Genomic DNA, 23,904 nt, shown 5'->3' with positions numbered 1-23,904 from the left:
AAGATTTATTGTGTAAGTTTCTAAATACGCAGTATTTTGGTGAAAAAAACAACGCGATTGACTCTGGTGGAAAAAAAACGGGCAAAAATTCAGGGTTGCGTTATACAGAACATGGAGTTATATGGGACCGTAGTATATCGAACTTTGAGTGTATCGTCTAACCAGAAGACAATTTAAAAAAAGCCTTGAACCATGAAACATTTCAAACTGTCAACTTGAGCATTGTTAAATGAAACACAATTAACCTTTACTCATTCTTTCAAACTTATTTCATAGCATTTGTCTGTTTTCGTATCAACACATTCAACTTCAATACAATTTGCCATTGCTCTACAACAGGGCTGGGCAAATATTTTGACTCGGGGGCCACACTGAGAGAAACAAAATGTGTCTGTGTATAAATTATATATAAATTGTATATCCACATTTAGCTATAAAAATCTGCTGTACAGTATGGGTGTTTGTGGCCCTTTTTTCAGGAACACTAGTACCAAAAGTCACAATGTCCGATAGAGTTCTAAAAACAATATGACAGACAACCTCAAAAAAAAAACGAAATGTAATTTTACAGGTTTTTTTTACTGAAGGGGCCACCCAAAATGTACATTAAAATAAAGGTGGGATTTACAATATTTACTACGAACAATAAAACACTGAATATTAACAACATATGAACGTCTCCAGCTCCTCGATAGACATCTATTACAATCAAGCAAAAAAAAAAAAAAAAACGCAAAATATGAATGCAAAGGGTAATAAACACCAACAATATGATATATTATCACTTTCATGCTGAAATTTGTTGTAAAAATCTGCTTCCGCATCTGTTTCTGACACACGCGTTTCAGGCTGGCTGCTCTCAAACACGCCCACTCTGCTTTGTTCCTCGTCAGAGCTGCTGTGGCGTAGATTACCGTAACAACTCGTATAACACCCCAAAGCACAGATTTCAACCATTGAAATACTTTCTATAGTTCAAGACTTACAGTAATTTAAAAACAACACTGCACATCATAATGGCGGCTACAGTTTTGATGTTAAAGGTCTAAAAAAAATATGTAGAACGGGTGGCTAGCCGGATTGAAAATCTTAATGGGCCGGATTTGGCCCGCGGGCCGTATTTTGCCCAGGTCTGCTCTACAACAACAAAAGAGGATTCTGCTCGTATTTAGGGGCTGCAGTGAGCCCTTTTCTTCCCTGTACATCCTTTCAAATCAGTAACGTGATATTGTTACTCTTAACTCTTGCTCAATGTTAAAATCGGATCAGAAATACCAGTTTCTCCTTGCAGCAACAGTAGAAAACCCATCTCACAAAGATTAGATGTTGCAAATTATAGAAGACTGATATAAGACACACACCAGTCTTTTCTCATTTCCTATTGTAGCTTCTTATTGTGGTTATCACAACTCTTCTACTACCTCTACTGGGTAGACCAAGGAGCCTGTTGATTTAGATGACCCCTGCTGTCACCTACCTGCAGGCTTGTGTATCATTCTAACATGAATACTGCAGCGTGGACACAAATAATGCCGCTCCTCACCCCCCCTGACACCTCACTGCAACCCCAGGGGGTCTCGAACCACTGTTTGAGAAACACAGATAAATGTGCAGGTTGCAAACATCAGGTTTTTAGCCTCAAACTGTATTCATCAAGTACCACCTCAGAAAACACTTGGCTTTCCAAGTGCCACCATAATGACCAACAATAAAATGCAGTAGCATAGTAGGCCGAAGTATGCATTGAAAAACAAGGCAGAGTTTTTTTTTTACAAGTATATTTAACATTTTTGTCCACTGTTACATTACATATTCACAAACGTCTTTGGCGTACCTCTAGATCAGTGGTTCTTAACCTTGTTTGAGGTACCGAACCCCACCAGTTTCATATGCGCATTCACCGAACCCTTCTTTAGTGAAAAATAAAATGTTAGTTTTTTTCAAATGCAAGACAAAGTTATATGTTTTTTTTACTGGTGCACAAAATGAACCGTGCATGAACATCACCTTGTTCAAAGAACAAAACCAACACAGTGCATGAACTCACAACAAATTACACACCTGCAAATCAGATGGAAAATTACAGGGAACATTGTTTGGGGGTATCCATAATATGCCGATAGTGAGAAGTTTTTATTTACACGATGAGTCGGGTGTGTCTTGACCTCCGCAGCAGAGGCTCCGCCGAACCCCTGAGACCGACTCACCGAACCCCTAGGGTTCGATCGAACCCAGGTTAAGAACCACTGCTCTAGATAGAGACCACAAACTACTAGTGGTGCATAAACTCTGTTTGACAATCACTGGTTTAGACCCTTCATCTAGATGGCCCACCCGAGTCCACAAACGAGAGGGCCTGCATTTGCAGCCAAGATGCTCACATATAGCCATATCAGTGGCCTAGTGGTTTGAGTGTCCGCCCTGAGATCGGTAGGTTGTGAGTTCAAAACCCCGGCCGAATCATACCAAAGACTATAAAAATGAGACCCATTACCTCCCTGCTTGGCACTCAGCATCAAGGGTTGGAATTGGGGGTTAAATCACCAAAAATGATTCACGGGCGCGGCCACTGCTGCTGCCCACTGCTCCCCTCACCTCCCAGGGGGTGATCAAGGATGATGGGTCAAATGCAGAGAATAATTTCACCACACCTAGTGTGTGTGTGACAATCATTGGTACTTTAACTTTTAACTTTAACTTATATGTAAGCTTATTGTTTTGCTTTCAAAATGGTCCATTTCTTTTGAAAAAGTATATTTTCGTGGTCACTCAAGAGTTTTTCTCAATCCATGGCTTCCCTACAGTCCTCTAGTGCAGTGGTTCTCAAATGGGGGTACGCGTACCCCTGGGGGTACTTGAAGGTATGCTAAGGGGTACGTGAGATTTTTTTTAAATCTTCTAAAAATAGCAACAATTCAAAAATCCTTTATAAATATATTTATTGAATAATACTTCAACAAAATATGAATGTAAGGTCATAAACTCAGTGAAGCACAAGCTCAGGTTTCTCACTAAAATGTCTGTCAAAAAGAACTGAAAAGAAATGCAACAATACAATATTCAGTGTTGACAGCTAGATTTTTTGTGGACATGTTCCATACATATTCATGTTAAAGATTTCTTTGTTTGTGAAGAAATGTTTAGAATTAAGTTCATAAATCCAGATGGATCTCTATTACAATCCCCAAAGAGGGCACTTTAAGTTGATGATTACTTCTATGTGTAGAAATCTTTATTTATAATTGAATCACTTGTTTATTTTTCAACAAGTTTTTAGTTATTTTGATATCTTTTTTTCCCAAATAGTTCAAGAAAGACCACTACAAATGAGCAATATTTTGCACTGTTATACAATTTAATAAATCAGAAACTGATGACATAGTGCTGTATTTTACTTCTTTATCTCTTTTTTTCAACCAAAAATGCTTTTCTCTGATTAGGGGGTACTTGAATTAAAAAAATGTTCACAGGGGGTACATCACTGAAAAAAGGTTGAGAACCACTGCTCTAGTGGTTAGAGTGTCCGCCCTGAGATGGGTAGGTTGTGAGTTCAAACCCCGGCCGAGTCATTCCAAAGACTATAAAAGTGGGACCCATTACCTCCCTGCTTGGCACTCAGCATCAAGGGTTGGAATTGGGGGTTAAATCCCCAAAAATGATTCCCGGGCGTGGCCACCGCTGCTGCTCAGTGCTCCCCCCACCTCCCAGGGGGTGAACAAGGGGATGGGTCAAATGCAGAGGACAAATTTCACCACAACTAGTGTGTGTGTGACAATCATTGATACTTTAACTTTTTAACGTGCCTTTATCTTAACCAGTGGTGTTACAGCTGTTTTTTGTTAATTGGCCCGCAGCATTTTCACAACATAATATTACACGTGGGGCTAGAAAAAACACCAACGCAAATATTTTCTTTGCCAAAAATCCAAAGTACAAATGTAGACATGTTTTTTTTTAACATACTGTACTTAATTGTTTTGATTGTGTGGTTAATTAGCATACAAATGTGTCTGTTTGTTTTTATGTAAACACTCCTGCCTTAGCCCAATATGCATGTCCTATAAGTAACATGTAGCTTATGCTAAAATTCATTCATTTTTTTTCATTTATTTATTTATTTCAGGCAATGACATAAAAAAGTACAAAGTTGACAACACATAATAATATAAATTAATATAGTGCAAAAGGTAATGTATAGTATGTAATGCTGGACCTACATCACTTGTAAAATGCATGTACTAATATGTCGGAGTTCCACATTTTGGCAGCGTAAAGACAATGAATGTGTGCAAAACAAAGTATTGTGTTGTATTTTACCTGCACCTGTGCACTACCCTGAACAGACTACTTAAAAGTGGTAATGGTGATTGTCGTGGTAACAACATAACTCCTTTGTCCCACACGCCATTAGACTGTACAACTCCTCTCTGGGAGGAAGGGGGGGGTACTAGGATGACAGGGGATGCAAAACAATAACAGTGCAATACTTTTTCATAACATGGTCACTACTGCCTAGTTTATCTTGTTATATTCTTATTTTACTGTTATATTTTTATTCTCATTGTTGCTTTTTATTTTTATTCTATTGTAATATTTTTCTATTTTGTTTCCATTTATACCCCCATTATTTACTTTTTACTTTTTAAATTTGATCTCAATTCTGTACACTGCTGCTGGAATTTTAATTTTCCTGAGGGAACTCTCCTGAAGGAATCAATAAAGTACTATCTATCTATCTATTTATCTATAAACACAGTGTTCCTCTTTCAAAGGAATGATATATTATGTTTAGACTGGCAGAAGGAGCAGCTATGAAACGAAATGTATAAAAGCAACAATGGTCTTTGCATTAAGAGTCTTCAGGCCGGATGCATTCCTCCACAGACAGCTCGGTTTCGTGGGTAGCCGAGTGGGTCGTGGGCCCCTGCCAGCACTGCAGTGAGGCTGCCAGGGCGGCGGGCTGGTGGCGGGATCACGCCAGTGGTGAACCTCAGACCACAACAGACGGCACCACACACTTCATCCTCTCATCGACTCCAAACGGACTGCTTGAGCTGGAGGCCGCACACCAAAGGGGGAATGGGGAGGCGGCGGGGGGGTCCTTTTGTAGACTGAAATGTTACCACTCACCTTCACCGGAGTAGTGGGAAAACAAACAATAATACTTACAAGCATTGTGCAGAGAAGCTTTAGGTGCCTGCAGTCATAATGTGTTGCAAGCAGTGACTTTTTAATCAGAGGGCTCAGCAGAATTGCTGTAGTGGTCAAACAGGAGCTTTTAATTTGATGCACGGGGCCTCTAAAGCGTCAATAATGACCACTCATGCAATTATGCAATTAATTGCGTGGTTCCTGTTGCAAGGAAAGACAATCTGCTGCTTGTTGGGCTTTCTAGCTAACTAACTCCACTTTTTTCCCCTTCTGTCTGCAGTGCCCATTACCCACGGTGCAGCAGTAAACTTCTCCATGGCGGACATGCCCGCACAACCCTACTATCACGACCTGAACTCCAGCGTGGGGATGCATCGCTCCCTGTCCTCCCCGCCTGGAAGGTTGGCACTTTTAATGTCTGTTACTTCAGAACTATTGGATTTTTTCTAAAACAAGATTAAAGGGGAACATTATCACAATTTCAGAAGGGTTAAAACCATTAAAAATCAGTTCCCAGTGGCTTATTATATTTTTCGAAGTTTTTTTCAAAATTTTACCCATCACGCAATACCCCTAAAAAAAGCTTCAAAGTGCCTGATTTTAACCATCGTTATAAACACCCGTCCATTTTCCTGTGACGTCACATAGTGAAGCCAACGCAAACAAACATGGCGGAAAGAACAGCAAGCTATAGCGACATTGTCTCGGATTCAGACTCGGATTTCAGCGGTTTAAGCGATTCAACAGATTACGAATGTATTGAAACGGATGGTTGTAGTGTGGAGGCAGGTAGCGAAAACGAAATTGAAAAAGAAACTGAAGCTATTGAGCCATATCGGTTTGAACCGTATGCAAGCGAAACCGACGAAAACGACACGACAGCCAGCGACACGGGAGAAAGCGAGGACGAATTCGGCGATCGCCTTCTAACCAACGATTGGTATGTGTTTGTTTGGCATTAAAGGAAACTAACAACTATGAGCTAGGTTTACAGCATATGAAATACATTTGGCAACAACATGCACTTTGAGAGTGCAGACAGCCCAATTTTCATCAATTAATATATTCTGTAGACATACCCTCATCCGCGCTCTTTTCCTGAAAGCTGATCTGTCCAGTTTTGGAGTTGATGTCAGCAGGCCAGGGAAGCTAGGGTCGATAGGGGGTTTAGCTCGCTCGTCTGCGGGAACAAACTGCCGCTATTGCTTGCCGTGCTACCGAGGTCCTTTGTCCTTGAATTGCTCACACACTCCGGCAGATTCAATGGGGGTCTGGCGGCAGATTTCTTTGACTTTATCGTTGGAAATGCATCTGCTTTGAGTGTCGCAGGATATCCACACATTCTTGCCATCTCTGTCGTAGCATAGCTTTTGTCGGTAAAGTGTGCGGAACAAACGTCCAATTTCTTGCCACTTTCGCATCTTTGGGCCACTGGTGCAACTTGAATCCGTCCCTGTTCGTGTTGTTACACCCTCCGACAACACACCGACGAGGCATGATGTCTCCAAGGTACGGAAAACAGTCGAAAAAACGGAAAATAACAGAGCTGATTTGACTCGGTGTTTGAGAACATGTGTGACGTCATCGCTACGAGAGCGAATATTAGAAAGGCGTTTAATTCGGCAAAATTCACCCATTTAGAGTTCGGAAATCGGTTAAAAAAATATATGGTCTTTTTTCTGCAACATCAAGGTATATATTGACGCTTACATAGGTCTGGTGATAATGTTCCCCTTTAAGGACATAAAAACACACATCGCACGTCCCAATGCTTTGATGTAGACACTTACACTGCTCCCAGCCACTAGGGGGCATGTCAGCTCTGTAACCTCTATTTGTGTCTTTTTGGGGGGCATTTTAGCTTGACGGCATTCACACGCGGTTCTTGTGGGATCTGCAACTTGTGTCGTTGAACTCACAAATATTGAAAAGCATCATTGTCATGGCTCTGATGTCATTCCCCATGCTGCCACTAGGGTTCACATTTACAAAGCAGCGTGTGAATTGTGCTGCGTTCCTGGAAAACTCGTGTAGTTTCTCAGGGAACTGCAAGTTGTAAAATGTGTTGCTGAAGTGTATCTTTGTGTCCAAATTCCGCAGCAAAAGGCCCAAAACGGTAAACATGGAGGAGAATATGGACACCAGCCCGACTGGACCGGACTTCTACTCATCGCCCAGCTCGCCAGCCAGCAGTCGGGCAAACTGGCACGACCGAGACGGAGGTAATTTTTTTTCAGTTATTTTCAGCACTGAGTGCGTTGTCTTTGTGGACTTGCAAGAGCTCAAGCATGCACAGCTGAGTTTTTCTGTGCAGATTTTCTTAAATTGTAGGTGGAGTTTTGCTGTCTGTAATGTGGAAATAGATTTGATAAGCGTGAACACCTTTTTTTTTTTTTTAAATAACGGGCCGGCGCGCATCGTAAATTATCGTGTTTCAAAGCCGCCACACTTTTCATTAGATGCCAAAGCGCGTCTGAGCGCTTCCCTCCGCGTAAACCTGTTGAACCCTCTCAAAATACATACCGTGACAGAGATAGCTGCAGGCCTAGATCATGTGATCGCCTCTCAACCCATTTGAACCGGCGCTCAGAGGCACACGTCCGAAACGTTCTCACACACCTGTTGCCGTTTCCTTTGGGCAGACTATCTTCGACTAGAACAAACTGTTCCAGCTGCAACTCATCAGACTTTTTTTTTTTTTTTTTTTTTTTTAAAGAAGAAGGAATTTTCTAACTAACTTTTCAAAGCTAACTTACAGACAGAACTGACTTGACTTGGGGGTGACCTGTTATGCAAAAGTGACCTTTTAATGAGGTTCTAACAGTAAATGTGTTCCTACAACCTGGTAATGAGCACCAAACATGAGAAAAATCTCTTCCCTCATGCGTTACCTCCATTTTTGGAGAGACGGCGGCTAACTTTGAAGTTTCGGGTTTTTATGACGTCATGAGGGAAAAACCCTAATGGACTGGATGCCATCTTTGTACCACCCCGAGGTAGATAAAAGCCTGCCCTATGTCCACGCCCACTACAGGCATGCTTTGTTACACATCTTAAAATCCACAGACATCACTCAGTCAACTACAGGCGTGGCAACTGTAAGTTTGGTCGTATGTTCCTGTTGAAATGTGATAGCATTGTGATGTTAGCAATGTAGCTCACTGAGCTATGCTAGTGTTGCTAACATTTTTGTCCTCTTGTCACACCACTTAATGTTACGTTGTTGTATGTAAAAAGTGCACTCATTTGATTACAGGCATGTGAAATGTCCGCGTTTTTTAAACATTAATTTTCGCGTCAAAATATCACTTACGTGTTTTTTTAATGAAATATTGTCGCGTGTAAGGACGGGAGACGAAGGAAGTGTCAAAAGATGGATAAATTACATTCAGATTTAGTTTTCTTATCAGCAATCTAGTACTTCTCAGCGCAACAACACACACCGGAACTCTTAACAATAACAAAAGTTCCGTGGCTAAATTATGTAAACCCACTAAATTTAAAAAAAATAGGATCTAAAACTAAATTTGTTGAAGGCAAGCCTCAGCTGCAGGTACTCGCTGTTCATCTTGCCTAAACACTGAGTTGCAGGACGGGCAGACGATCAGGAACACCGAAACAAGCTCGCTAGTTAACATAGTTAGCATCATCAAGCTATCTTACTTCACTCTCCAAACCACAACGCTGATGGCTTTCTACTTAGCTGCTGTCATATCTGGATGATTACAATCCGAATACTGTTATATCCAAACCGGTTGTAGTTCTAGAGCAGGGGTGTCAAACTCATTTTAGATGGGGGGCCAGATGGAGAAAAATACACTCCCTAAGTGGGCCGGACTGGTGAAATCACGGCACGATAACTTAAAAATGAAGACAACTTCTGATTGTTTTGTTTGTTTAAAAATAGAAGAAGCACATTCTGAAATTGTACAAATCATAATGTTTTTTTTTTGTTTTTTTTTACAATTACCTGCTGCGGTTAATAGTATATATACTTTATACTTGTCGTTATTTATATTTTCTGAATAAATTATGTGATAATGTTCATCAGTCAACTCATTGATGTTAATTTTCAATCTATCTAGATAAAAAAATTATATCAAAATCAAATTACAGTATGTTATTTATGTAGTTTGATCATTTTCCTCGACTGATGTACTAACATCATGTGGTTTATTTTGTACATATGTAGCATCATCTACAAAGATACAAAGAATTGCTATTGCGACATCCAGTGGACACATTTAGAACAGCTGATTCTTTCATTCAAAAATTTCAGGTTAATTTTTATACTTAGCTAACTCATCCCGCGGGCCGGATAAAACCCGTTCGTGGGCCTGATCCGGCCCTATGGGCAGATGCTGAGTGCCAAGCAGGGAGGTAATGGGTCCCATTTTTATAGTCTTTGGTATGACTCGGCTGGGGTTTGAACTCACAACCTACCGATCGCAGGGCGGACACTCTAACCACTACGCCACTGAGAGGAAACAAAGGAAACAAAGACGCTATTGCTAGCCTTGTAGAACGTATAACACATATGATTTTTTTTTATTTACACTACAGTACTAGTATAAAAAAATAATTGGAAGTGCCAATAATAGATATCACAGAAGCTTGTATTATTGTTTACATTCAGAGCAGCCATCTTTGAAGACAGCTAATGGTAAATGGGTTATACTTGTATAGCGCTTTTCTTCCTTTTTAAGGAACTCAAGCGCTTTGACACTATTTCCACAATCACCCATTCACACACACATTCACACACTGATGGCGGGGACTGCCATGTCAAGGCGCTAACCAGGACCCATCAGGAGCAAGGGTGAAGTGTCTTGCTCAAGGACACAACGGACGTGACTAGGATGGTAGAAGGTGGGGATTGAACCAGGAACCCTCAGGTTGCTGGCACAGCCACTCTCCCAACCGCGCCACGCCGTCCCCTAGGCCAGGGATTGCCGAGGACTCTCCGACTTTCCCACCTAGGCCGGGGAGCATTTCAGTTGAATTTTACGACAAGGAATTCGGAAATTCCGACTTCCCAGTACAAATGGAACGCACCATTAGCATGCTGGTTTAGCATTAGCATCAGAACATTGTGCAACCCTTGCACAATTTTATAACAGCACACATTAATATGCATTTTTTGTCTGAGCAAAAGTTTGGAGACACTTACATCCTATTGAATAGGGTTGTACGGTATATCGGTATTAGTATAGTACCGCGATACGAGTGAATCATATTCGGTACTATACCGCCTCTGAAAAGTACCGGTAACATACCCCGTCGTCGTCGTCACGTCGTGTCATTGCTGGTTTACGAGCAGCGGAGCATGTTCGGCAGCGCACAATCACAGAGTACTTACAAGCAGACACTGTGTAGACAGAAAAGGGAGAACGAACGCATTTTGGCTTAAACAATAACCATAAAGGTGAAGTCATAACACTGAAACGGCCTCAGGAAGAGGTGCTTTAAGACATGGCTAGCTCGCTAGCGGCTAAAGTCCATCCACCGTCGGCAGTGTTTTAGCTACTTCTAAATCACTAATCCTCGCCTCCATGGCGACAAATAAAGTACGTTTTTTTACAAGTATCATCCCTGCAGGATGAGGAATAGCTAAACATCCTTCACACCATAGCTCACCGGCACCCCTGAATGTAAACGTATATTATGTTTATAAACTCAGGAAATATGTCCCTTGACACATGAGGACTTTGAATATGACCAATGTATGATCCTGTAACTCCTTGGTATTGGATTGATACCTACATTTGTGGTATCATCCAAAACTAATATATAGCATCCACACAACAGAAGAATACGTGATTATTACATTTTAACAGAAGTGTAGATAGAACATGTTAAAATAGGCAGATATTAACAGTAAATGAACAAGTAGATTAATAATTAATTTTCTACCACTTGTCCTTAATCATTTTGACAAAATAATAGAATGATAAATGACACAATATGTTACTGCATATGTCAGCAGACTAAATAGGAGTCTTTGTTTGCTTACTTACTACTAAAAGACAAGTTGTCTTGTACGTTCACTATTTTATTTAAGGACAAACTTGCAATAAGAAACCTATGTTTAATGTACCCTAAGATTTTTTGTTAAAAATAAAGCCAATAACGCAATTTTTTGTGGTCCCCTTTATTTAGAAAAGTATCGAAAAGTATCTAAATACATTTTAGTACCGGGACAACACTACTATTGAATGAGATAGTCTCCAATCTTTAGACTTTTCATCTCTTCATACACAAGTACAGACGACCCACAAGCTCCGTGTGGCTTTGTGAAATTTCATACGTTCCATTGGCGCCAAGCAAGACTTTGTGCGAAGTCGGCCATCATTCTGTCAGGAACAAACGAGTGGCTCGATGAGCTGTAGTCGCGGTCGCCACTTACAAGAGGCTGACAAATGACTCCTGCCTTTAACTCTGGGAAAACCGAGAAGACACGGAGGCCAAATGTTAGGATGCGTTTGTGTGTTTGCTTTGTGGTAATTAATTGTGCTTTTCCCGAGGCGAGCCGCTCACCTCTCTAAAGGATTTAATTAGGTGAAGAGAGGGAAAGATTGAAGCTCTGCGGAAACATGACGCCTTCATCCTCTCATAACCTCGGAGTGGGAATCCCCCCACCCCTTCCCCCCCATTCAACACACACAAATTCCAGCAACTTTTAGCTTTTCCCTGAAAAAGAGCAAGTCTTCCTATGTGGGCGAATTCTTCTGTAGGGAAAGGGCGTGTCCTTTAATTGTATTGTCCTTACAACACGTTATTTGCTGGAAGGTTTTAAAAGTAACCCAGTCGGGGACCAAAAAAAAAAAAAAAGCACTTGAGGAATGTTCCTGGAGGACGTAAGCCGTCCTTTCTTGCATCAATGTTGTTATCCCTTAAGAAGTGTAAAATTGAAAGGCGCGCAGTTGTGACGGCAGCTCACGAGAGTGAGGAGCAGTTGCTTGTTCTTCAACTTTCTTAACAAATGTCATGTCTCTTGAAAACCTCAGGGATTATTCACGGGGGATTACGGGAGCTTGTCAAGCGGCGTGTAAAGGGCGAGACCAGCAGATGTTCCCCTGTGATATTCCATTCATGACCCTCACAATGGATCTATTGGACTTGATGTGTCACTACACTTACATGCATGAAAGAAAAATACATTCTTGCATGAATTGGGTTGAAACCAGCTTTTTAAAACGCATGCCAACACCTTAATTAAACAGCGTTTGGCTTTCTGTGGGTCAGATAAACACAGGTATACCCGACTATTCGCAGGTTTATTTTTCTCTGCTTTAAATTGTAAACAATTAACTTTTTGTGTAGTAACTTTATTAGAACGTTTTTGATGGCACTATCTGCAGGGTAAAAAGAGTGCTGCGGTTAGAGGGTGCAATCACACAAGTCAACTCACTGAACGTTCTCCAGCAAATAAATACTTTGGCAAAGTCAACGTGCTTTGTTAGTTCACTACTGTATACTTTAGGCCTGTAATTGCATCTTAAAGGGGAACTGCAATTTTTCGTTCACAATCATTATGAGAGACAAAAACACGTCTTATTTTTTTTAACGATTTTTAAAGATGATTAAAAAAACCGCTTGAATGATGCGACTAATAGGAGTCACCGTTGTAGCCTTCAAAGCCCTTTAAAACCACTTCAAAACCCTCCAACGTTTTATATACCCATTGCAAGTATATATGTAAAATAGTAACTGACACCTTCATAACAATATGTAATATGTTTTATATACACAGTGCAAGTATATATAATGTAGTAACAGACACCTTCATAACAATATGTAATATGTACAATATTTACCGGTACTGTATTTTGATAATTTTAATAATTTCCGGCACAGATTTATTTCGCACATTGACTTCTGTTTCTGTAGCAGCGCACGTCTGACTTCTGGCAACAATGTGTGTTCCTACTTCCAGAATCAAACACAAGTGTGTTTTCTAATCATGGCAGACTTGGTAACAGACAAGGAAGATGACTATTTTTGGACAAATGATGATTCAGCTTCTAGGATACAAATCCTCACCACCATTGCAGAAAAAAATCAACCGTTTCTTCCAAGTAGCATTATCACTGGAGGACTAGAGGAAAATAAAGGCCTAAGCAAGCATGCGACACACGCCGAACAGGACGCCATAAGAATGTAAACGCTAACTTCAATGTCACACTGCCCTGGAGCCTATCTCAGCTACAATCGGGCAGAAGGCAGAGTACACCCTGGACAAGTCGCCACCTCATCACAGGGCCAACACAGATAGACAGACAACATTCACACTTACATTCACACACTGGGGCCAATTTAGTGTTGCCAATCAACCTATCCCCAGGTGCATGTCTTTGGAGGTGGGAGGAAGCCGGAGTACCCGGAGGGAACCCACGCAGTCACGGGGAGAACATGCAAACTCCACACAGAAAGATCCCGAGCCCGGGATTGAACTCACGACTACTCAGGACCTTCGTATTGTGAGGCAGACGCACTAACCCCTCTTCCACCATGCTGATCAAACATATTGAGGTCTTTTTATGCATCCACTATTCCTTTTTTTTCTTGGCATTCGTGGGAGGTCTTGGAAGTTGGAACGTATCAATTATATACATTTTCATCAATCGATCATCTACACTGGCTTCCTACGCATGCAGTAGTACCCGTAGGGGATCATGGTGCAGCGTTGAGAACATTACATTTGTATCAAACAGTCTTCTTGCTGACACTAACAAGAAGACCCGCTCATGCAACAGAAGATGAAATAAGTCGATATATTTGTTAAGTGTGTGCTTTTGAGGCGCATCATAACCACAAAAACCAAAACAAATATCATTTAAAGGCCTACTGAAATGCGATTTTCTTATTTAAACGGGGATAGGAGGTCCATTCTATGTGTCATACTTGATCATTTCGCGATATTGTCATATTTTTGCTGAAAGGATTTAGTAGAGAACATCGACGATAATGTTCGCAATTTTTGGTCGCTGATAAAAAAGCCTTGCCTCTAGGAAGTAGCAAACGATATGCGCGTGACGTCACAGGTTGTGGAGCTCCTCACATCTGCACATTGTTTACAATCATGGCCACCAGCAGCGAGAGCGATTCGGACCGAGAAAGCGACGATTTCCCCATTAATTTGAGTGAGGATGAAAGATTCGTGGATGAGGAAAGTGAGAGTGAAGGACTAGAGGGCAGCGGGAGCGATTCAGATAGGGAAGATGCTGTGAGAGGCGGGTGGGACCTGATATTCAGCTGGGAATGACTAAAACTGTAAATAAACACAAGACGATATATACTCTATTAGCCACAACACAACCAGGCTTATATTTAATATGCCACAAATTAATCCCGCATAACAAACACCTCCCCCCCTCCCATATAACCCGCCAATACAACTCAAACACCTGCACAACACAATCAATCCCACAGCCCAAATTACCGTTCACCTCCCCAAAGTTCATACAGCACATATATTTCCCCAAAGTCCCCAAAGTTACGTACGTGACATGCACACAGCGGCACGCACGTACGGGCAAGCGATCAAAAGTTTGGAAGCCGCAGCTGCATGCATACTCACGGTACCGCATCTGCGCATCCAACTCAAAGTCCTCCTGGAAAAAGTCTCTGTTGTCCCAGTTCTCCACAGGCCAATGGTAAAGCTTGACTGTCATCTTCCGGGAATGTAAACAATGAAACACCGGCTGTGTTATCCGGCACAACAGTCAGGGGGTGCATTCTACTGCGGGGGTGCGTTATCCGGCACAACACCTGCCGCAATACACCGCTTCCCACCTACAGCTTTCTTCTTTGCTGTCTCCATTGTTCATTGAACAAATTGCAAAAGATTCACCAACACAGATGTCCAGAATACTGTGGAATTTTGCGATGAAAACAGACAACTTAATAGCTGGCCACCATGCTGTCCCAAAATGTCCTCTACAATCCGTGACGTCACGCGCAGGCGTCATCATACCGAGACGTTTTCAGCAGGATATTTCGCGCGGAATTTAAAGTTGCACTTTAGTAAGCTAACTCGGTCGTATTGGCATGTGTTGCAATGTTAAGATTTCATCATTGATATATAAACTATCAGACTGCGTGGTCGGTAGTAGTGGGTTTCAATAGGCCTTTATTAAGCACACATTCAAATGATGGAAAGCCATTGTATCCATTTGAGCAGAGGTAGCTATTAGCATGTAGCATTCTCTTCCTCGTTCATGAAGTCATAGATCTAAACGAGCTGAAATGTATAAAATCCCCTCCCAGCGTTTCAGAGGCACACAACATATGGCCATGGGTGGAATCAGAGCGACATTAATATGCATGTAAACTAGGACTTTGTCTCTGACACAACTAAAGCGAGTGTCTTATTTCCCGGCAATGTCAAACGACCACATTTTTCATGACCTGCACATATGTGCAATCGGCAAAGTCAACTTTTCAACCTGCTCCTCTGAGATTCCTAATCCGTGCAGATCCTGTTCTCAAGCACACCGGCGGACAAGAGGGACGTGTTTCAATCAATTCTTGGCAGGGAAAAAGGCTCCCTTTTAATCTTTCCAAACATGTCCTGGAATTGGAATATTTGTTTTGTCTTATATTCCATTATGAACATTCAATCAGGGACCTTAATTTGCTTAACGTGTGTGTATTTTTTCTTCTCCCCAGCAGACATGTCCTCTCCCACCATGAAGAAGCCAGAGAAGCCGCTGTTCAGCCCCACCTCTCCGCAGGACTCCTCACCCCGACTCAGCACTTTTCCTCAGCCGCATCACCCGGGCCTGACAGGCGTAGGACACAGTGGTGAGTTCCTCACGACATCCACCGACCAAAAAAAAAAACCCTTCACCCAATGTCTCTTGATTTCCCTTGATTCTTGCAGTTATATCGACGAGGAGTCCCCCGCCGCACTCGCCGCTGCAGTTCTCAGCCTCCGCCATTCTACCCCCGGCCCCCTCGTCCTACTTCTCGCACACCACCATCCGTTACCCGCCCCACCTCAACCCAGCCGACCCCCTTAAGAGCTATGTGCCGTCGTACGACCCGTCCAGCCCACAGAGCAGCCAGGTGGGTCTTTTTTTTTTTTTTTAAATGTACGTATTATTTTGTCAATAACTTATTATATAATAACTGTATTTCTCACAAGACAAAGTCAAAATAAATGTAAAGGGCAGGAAAGGACCTGTTTGATAGCGTTCCGTCCTGGGAACCCTGAAATTAACATACAGTACAGGGCAAACGTTTGGACACACCTTCTCATTCAATGTGTTTTCTTTATTTTCATGACTATTTACATTGTAGATTGTCACTGAAGGCATCAAAACTATGAATGAACACATGTGGAGTTATGTACTTAACAAAAAAAGGTGAAATAAATGAAAAACATGTTTTGTATTCTAGTTTCTTCAAAATAGCCACCCTTTGTTCTGATTACTTTTTTGCACACTCTTGGCATTCTCAAGATGAGCTTCAAGAGGTAGTCACCTGAAAGGGTTTTCACTTCACAGGTGTCATAGTTTTGATGCCTTCAGTGACAATCTACAAGGTAAATACCGTATTTTTCGGACTATATGTCGCAGTTTTTTTCATAATTTAGCCGGGGGTGCGACTTATACTCAGGAGCGACTTATGTGTGAAATTATTAACACATTACCGCAAAATATCAAATAATATTATTTAGCTCATTCACGTAAGAGACTAGACGTATAAGATTTCATGGGATTTAGCGATTAGGAGTGACAGATTGTTTGGTAAACGTATATGTTCTATATGTTATAGTTTTTTGAATGACTCTTACCATAATATGTTACGTTAACATACCAGGCACGTTCTCAGTTGGTTATTTATGCCTCATATAACGTACACTTATTCAGCCTGTTGTTCACTATTCTTTATTTATTTTAAATTGCCTTTCAAATGTCTAATCTTGGTGTTGGATTTTATCAAATACATTTCCCACAAAAATGCGACTTACTCCAGTGCGACTTATATATGTTTTTTTCCTTCTTTATTGTGCATTTTCGGCAGGTGCGACTTATACTCCGAAAAATACTATAGTCATGAAAATAAAGAAAACATATTGAAATGCGAAGGTGTGTCCAAACTTTTAGCCTGTACTGTATGTCACACTCTTTGTAATAATAGTCATTGTTAGCAATGATTGAAATGTACCATGTTATCATTTTTTTTCTACAGTTTTTATTAAGTCTCAGAGGTGCCACAATGCTGTGTTGTCCAAAATGTTGCAATTTAAACAGGTTTTAAAAGTTATTTTAACAAGCTCTTACTAGTTTGTGTTGTGTTTGTCTACATGCAAGCATACTCTTACATACATATACATACATACAGTACATACATATGTTTAAAGTTGTACAAAAATTATTGCATGAATTGGCTGGAAAACCATCTTTTTGAGCAACACATATGTGTTGATCATTTTAAAGGTCGGATGAACAAATATATAATGTGTTGGGAAACCAGTTCCGTCTTGTGTGTATGCTGTTTAATCGAGCCATCGTGGAGGATCATGACGCTGCAGACAAAAAGAGGATACAGGAGAGAGAATAGGTCTATATTTTTAAGTATATGAGAAAACAAAAACCGACATCAATGGCAGAATGTCGCCAAATTAGTTTTAATACGTGACATGACATTTATCAAACAGCCTTATGACATAAAACATCACAACTTTTTTTTACGCACAATGAAATTAAACAGAGTGTTTTGTTTCTCAGCTATTACTAGTCTGGCAGATATCATAAAAAGTATTGCCTCCCTCCCAATGAATAGAACAGTCAAATAAGTCTGTCACAATAGCAATTTCCTTTCCTTGAGAGTCACCATAGCTACAAAAAGCAAAGCAGATGTCATTTAAAACACCACAAAGTAAAACATTACCAACAACAGCTGTGGAAAGTTAGGTTTTCTGTTAGATTCAAGAGCTTCTGCTTGTGGCAATTATTGCTGGGTTTCACGTCACGTCAGAAGGTGAAAAAATAAATGTGAAAGTGGCTCTACGTCTTGTGCTTGCGACCCCAGCAGCATGCAGCATTCTCTTACTCTACAATCCCACGTAGATGAACGAGCTGAAAGGACCACGATCGTCCCTTAGTGTATTGGAGGCACACATCATTTGGCCAAGGAGTCAAGTTAGAGAGAGTGCATGTAAACAGAGACTTCACAGACATGAGAAAATAGAAGAAATGCATTTATTTGGGAAATCAGACTAATGGAAAGTGTAAGGATGGAAAGGACAATGCAGGTATATATAGACTATATTTAGTCTATATATACCTGCATTGTCCTTTCCATCATTGTAACTGAGCTACTGTTTCAATTTCCCCCTTGTGGATCATCAAAGTTTGTCTAAGTCTAAGTCTAATTTAGTGCGTGTTTAAACTCTGCACAGGTCCATCTAAATAGATGTCAAACATCGGGGCTGTATAGCTCGGTTGGTAGAGTGGCCGTGCCAAGCGACTTGAGGGTTCCAGGTTCGATCCCCGCTTCCGCCATCCTAGTCACTGCCGTTGTGTCCTTGGGCAAGACACTTTACCCACCTGCTCCCAGTGCCACCCACACTGGTTTAAATGTAACTTAGATATTGGGTTTCACTATGTAAAAGCGCTTTGAGTCACTAGAGAAAAGCGCTATATAAATATAATTCACTTTACTTCACTTCACTTCACTTAGACTTAGACTTCCTTTTTATTGTCATTCAAATGTGAACTTTACAGTACAGATAAGAACGAAATTTCGTTACATAAGCTCATGGTAATGCAGGATAAAAAAGCAATAAGGTGCATATATATATAAATAAATACATATATATATATATAAATAATATATAAATATATATATAAAATAAATAAATATATATAAATAAATACATAGATTACTGTACAGTTTACTGTACTTCACATACAACAATGTACTATTAAGGCAACCTTAAAGGGGAATTGCACTTTTTTTAAATTTTTTTATATCATCTATCATTCACAATCCTTATCAGAGAAAAGAAAACAATTGTTTTTTTTGTGTTTTTTTTGCATTCTAATTTGTAATAATCGTCTCTTTATAGATGGCTAGCAATGCTGCTGTTGTGAGTAATCCATTTTGCCTCTAAAAGCACTCCAAAAATTCATCCAGAAAGTGCCAACAATAATACATTTACATTTTGTTACGATTGGCAACACTATATAGTCCCTAGCGTGTGAGTGTGAATGTTGTCTATCTGTGTATGGCCATGCGATGAGGTGGATGGAAAATGGATGGATGGATGGATGAATGGACCCAAATATTAACCAAGTGTGAGCAACATTGTCATTATGAGCGTTTACGCAGACAATCTGCACCGTGAACATATGGACATACCCAGCTGCTGAATCATGATGGCCTCTGAGCTGAAAAAATGTAATCGTAGATTAAAAATTCTTCTCACCTGTACAGTAGAAGTCTTTGGCCATAAACCGAGAACTTATACCCGGATATGGCGAGAAAGACACAAAAAGACGCTTGCTTGCGGCACTGGCATTTTTAAAACCTTTTGTGTGGACTGTGATTAATTCTTCATCAAAAAATCCTACCAGTCGGCATCCTAGTGAGAGCAGACATTGTACAGTAAGTGATGTTTTATTATGTCTGTTGTCTCTCATGAAGTCTGCCATGATGTTACGGTCGTAGGAAAAAATGTTTTTGCGTTTTTTAAATTACTGTGCTGCCATATGCTTAAAATGATCAAAATGTGTAAATAATACATGTTATTATGAATTTGCCTATAATATATTTACAGTGTGTATATAAAATGTTGGAGGTGTTTAAATGTATTTTTTTAAATGCTTTATAGCTCCCATTGACTCTCATTGTTAGCTGACTTTTATTTACTCTTATTTACGAGTTAGAATGCATAAACAAAAAGAAAAACTTGTGTTCTTGTCTTTCATAATGATTGTGAATCCATCCATCCATCCATCCATTTTCTACCGCTTATTCCCTTTGGGGTCGCGGGGGGCGCTGGAGCCTATCTCAGCTACAATCGGGCGGATAGGCGAAATTCCAAAAGAAGTGCAGTTCCCCTTTAAGGCACACAAAGGTTAGCAACACTATCATAGCCATTTAACAGTAACATTATGCCAGGTTAGCCTGTTTGCTGAAGAAAAACATATGATCAAGCTTACAGTTCCCACGTTTGTAGTTGACCAACAGATAGTTGTTTTCAGAATTTGTTTCAAGATATGTGGAGAAAATGTTGCAATTTCAAAAGTAAGTATTTGGGTGCGTCTTCTCTGAAAAGATACTTTTTTTTTTCTTTTTTTTGTTTGGACCTCATTAGAAAGTAACTTTTGCATAATAAGGAACACTGGTTATTGACAACAATAATTTCTCATTGCTGCTTTTATGTGTTGCTAAAAATGCTAACCCAAAAGCACTGATTCTACCAGAGAGCTGCTGCAGTGGAATAGAAGGAGAGGTCCCCTCCATACATGACAAGCTGTGTGATATTTATGTGCTTTTTTTTTTTTTTGTCCTGGTGGCTTTCCTTGTAAACAATAGAGTGTAACCGCATTTTTTAGGGGGTTAGCGCTGTCGGTTACTCTGAGAAAAACCATGGCGAATGAAAAAGGTTGTAAATATTTGCCGTTGCCGGGGCCCTGTTCTTGCAGAATAAACTGTCCCTCTGCTGGGGTTCTAGGGAGAAGAAGGGGAGTTATAGGGAGAATAGGGGGGCCAACAAATAACACAGCGCTTATAATCCCATGGACAAGTGCCAGAATGTTTTTATGCTTGCTTTAACGCAGATTATATTACTCTCTAATTAAACATTCTATTCACATCCGAGGGATCCCTGTGGACACAATTCTCTTCCAAAAAGAGCCTGTTTGAGTTTTGAACTTAGGGCAGCCCCGCAATGAACGCCCCAGACAGTCTCCAGCCGTCTCAAAGAGTCGCCCCCTTTTCTTTCTTTCCTCTGCCTGTATATAGTCTCCCTGCCTGGGCTCTCTTTACACCATTGTGAGCGCTCGCTCGGCGGCCTCGGCCCGTCTTTTCACGCCCCGGATCCCAGTGAATTCCATTTATGAGCGCCATTAAAATCATTGTGTAAAATCATGTAGGAAATCCATACTCATTGACTGATCCGCTATTGTCCGCACAGTAATAATAGTGACGACTCAGCTGCTAAAAGTACTTTTCTTTAGGTGTCCTCTGAGGGCTGCTTAAAATAAGTTAATAGTTTCCATTTAGATCTGGACAGACTACATTTTTCTTAGGAACTATATAACCATTGTTATTATTTATTTGTAGCCCAACAGCAGCGGTCAGGTCGTTGGAAAAGTCCCAGGTCACTTCACGCCTGTGCTGGCCCCCTCCCCGCACCACGGCACTGTGCGACCCGTCTCACTCTCCATGCCCGACACCAAGCCCATCACCACGTCAACGGAAGGTAAGCTTTTTTATCCGTCACATAATTAGGTGCACATTTGTGGATGCCAACACTTCTAGTCCTCAGCCGCTGGACACAAAAGGGTAAACATTTGTCAAGATAACATAGTAAGGGCTTGATGTACAAAAGGTTTGCACACGTAAAGTGGATTGCGTCTGTTAAGTGAGCAGAATAAGCAATCCATTTTGCATCTTTTTCTTCAGTAATATGCAAAATTTATGCTGATTGTCAAAACCCCCATAATACTGGTAGGAGAAGATGCAAATATAATTATTTAATACACGCAATGTGATTTATTAACAATCATCACCGTTTTGCGAACACTTTATTGCGTTTTATTTAGCACGTGTCAGAAGGACGGGCAAACTGACAGTTCCACACACAGCTGCTGGATCAGTGCTCACGCTGTAAAGACAGATGATGGGAAAATGACAATCCTCCATCCTACGTATGTATTTTGGACGGCCAGAAATAAAAAAATATATTAGACATATCATCTATTCAGCAATTTTCTTTTATAATTTTATAGCTGCTGGATGACTTATAGGGGCTGATTAAAATTAATTCAATTGATATTTTGGTGTCTGCTGGCGTTTTTTTTTATTATTATTGAGGAAATATATTACTATAATATATCTCCAACAAGAAAAGACGTCTTTCATTGCGCATTTTCTTGCGTTTGAATCATTCCAGACGCACGAATGCGCTGCCTCGTGCACAGAATGAAGTGTCAGTGTGCACGTTTCTGTTTGCGATCCGGAAAAGGCGTTACAGATTCTAGATGTGTGCTGCTGGTTCAACACATCGCACACATGTAGGAGCACGATAACATGAATGTGCAGAAAATGATTATCTCGGTGGTAAAAGCCCTGTATGCACGCAAAATCCTCATTTAAATAAGGCGGTCTGTACCACTTTTCAATTGCACACGCAGTGTTAGTAAATCACACGCAACACCCCTATTAATAGCACAGACTATTTTATTTTGGGGCGGCATGGCGTAGTGGATAGAGCAACCGTGCCAGAAACCTGAGGGTTGCAGGTTCGCTCCCCGCCTCTTACCATCCAAAAATCGCTGCCGTTGTGTCCTTGGGCGGGACACTTCACCCTTTTCACCCAGTGCCACTCACACCGGTGAATTGAATGATGAATGATAGGTGGTGGTCGGACGGGCCGTTGGCGCAAATTGCAGCCACGCTTCCGTCAGTCTACCCCAGGGCAGCTGTGGCTATGAAAGTAGCTTACCACCACTAGGTGTGAATGAATGATGGGTTCTACATGTAAAGCGACTTTGGGTACTTAGAAAAGCGCTATATACTGTAAATCCCAGTTATTATTATTATTATTATTTTTTGCACACATTTGGATCTTAATTACTCAGGCCTTAAGTGTTGTCAATGCTAATATTTTTTCGACAATTACACCACATACTGTCAATCGGACTGACTTGAAATTTCTCACATATGTCAATGAGCTTTTAAGGTGCTTTGCTGAATCACTTTGAAATTTGGTACACAATTTTTCGGGGGCCCACAAGCACACGTGTGTCAACTTTAAGCAAGATTGGTTGAAAAAGATGTCCGCCATCAAGCTAAGCATCTTAGCTAATGCCGTAATTTTCGAACTATAAGTCGCTCCGGAGTATACGTCGCACCGGCCGAAAATGCACAATAAAAAAGAAAAAAAACATATATAAGTCGCACTTTTGGGGGAAATTTATTTGATAAAATCCAACACCAAGAATAGACATTTGAAAGGCAATTTAAAATAAATAAAGAATAGTGAACAACAGGCTGAATAAGTGTACGTTATATGAGGCATAAATAACCAACTGAGAACGTGCCTGGTATGTTAACATAACATATTATGGTAAGAGTCATTCAAATAACTATAACATATAGAACATGCTATACGTTTACCAAACAATCCGTCACTCCCGATCGCTAAATCCCATGAAATCTTCCTCCTCGGTGTCGCTCCTGGTATGCGCCGCTAGCATCCATTCTTTCTGCTGCTCGGTCGCCGTTTTCTGGTGCATATTTCACTACGTCCAGCTTGTATTCTGCAGTATATGATTTCCTTTTCGGTGCCATTTTAGTTCAGTCCTTCTCAGTTTTTATAAGTTACCGCCAACGTTGATGTGATCCATTTTAATAGCTCCGCAAGTAGCGTATAGCATATAGCAGTTAGCATTCCAAAACCCACAATGCACTTCTGCCATGACCCTCCCCCGCCGAATTCTTATTGGTTGGCGTGTGAGTGACGATTGCTGCCATTTGCTTCGTCGCTCACGCAAATGAGATAAATAAAAT

At 40.8% G+C, this 23,904-nt stretch overlaps 1 protein-coding gene across 8 annotated transcripts in view; it reads left to right on the top strand.

Annotated features, from left to right (window-relative positions):
- LOC133606751 (nuclear factor 1 B-type-like) overlaps positions 1–23,904 on the top strand; it is a 152,953-nt gene that overhangs the window by 92,378 nt on the left and 36,671 nt on the right. For 5 of the 8 annotated variants that reach the window (XM_061961054.1, XM_061961059.2, XM_061961056.2 and 2 more), the window contains 5 exons: positions 5,432–5,552; positions 7,252–7,373; positions 15,823–15,957; positions 16,037–16,221; positions 21,454–21,592. In XM_061961054.1, the coding sequence (XP_061817038.1) occupies positions 5,432–5,552; positions 7,252–7,373; positions 15,823–15,957; positions 16,037–16,221; positions 21,454–21,592 (702 nt within the window). The remainder of the gene's footprint in view (positions 1–5,431; positions 5,553–7,251; positions 7,374–15,822; positions 15,958–16,036; positions 16,222–21,453; positions 21,593–23,904) is intronic. The other 3 variants (XM_061961055.1, XM_061961057.2, XM_061961053.2) reach the window with 1 other exon arrangement.

This window comes from Nerophis lumbriciformis, linkage group LG05 (genome assembly GCF_033978685.3).
Source record: "Nerophis lumbriciformis linkage group LG05, RoL_Nlum_v2.1, whole genome shotgun sequence".
Classification (NCBI taxonomy): Eukaryota; Metazoa; Chordata; class Actinopteri; order Syngnathiformes; family Syngnathidae; genus Nerophis; species Nerophis lumbriciformis.
This window is presented reverse-complemented; position numbering and strand designations above follow the sequence as displayed.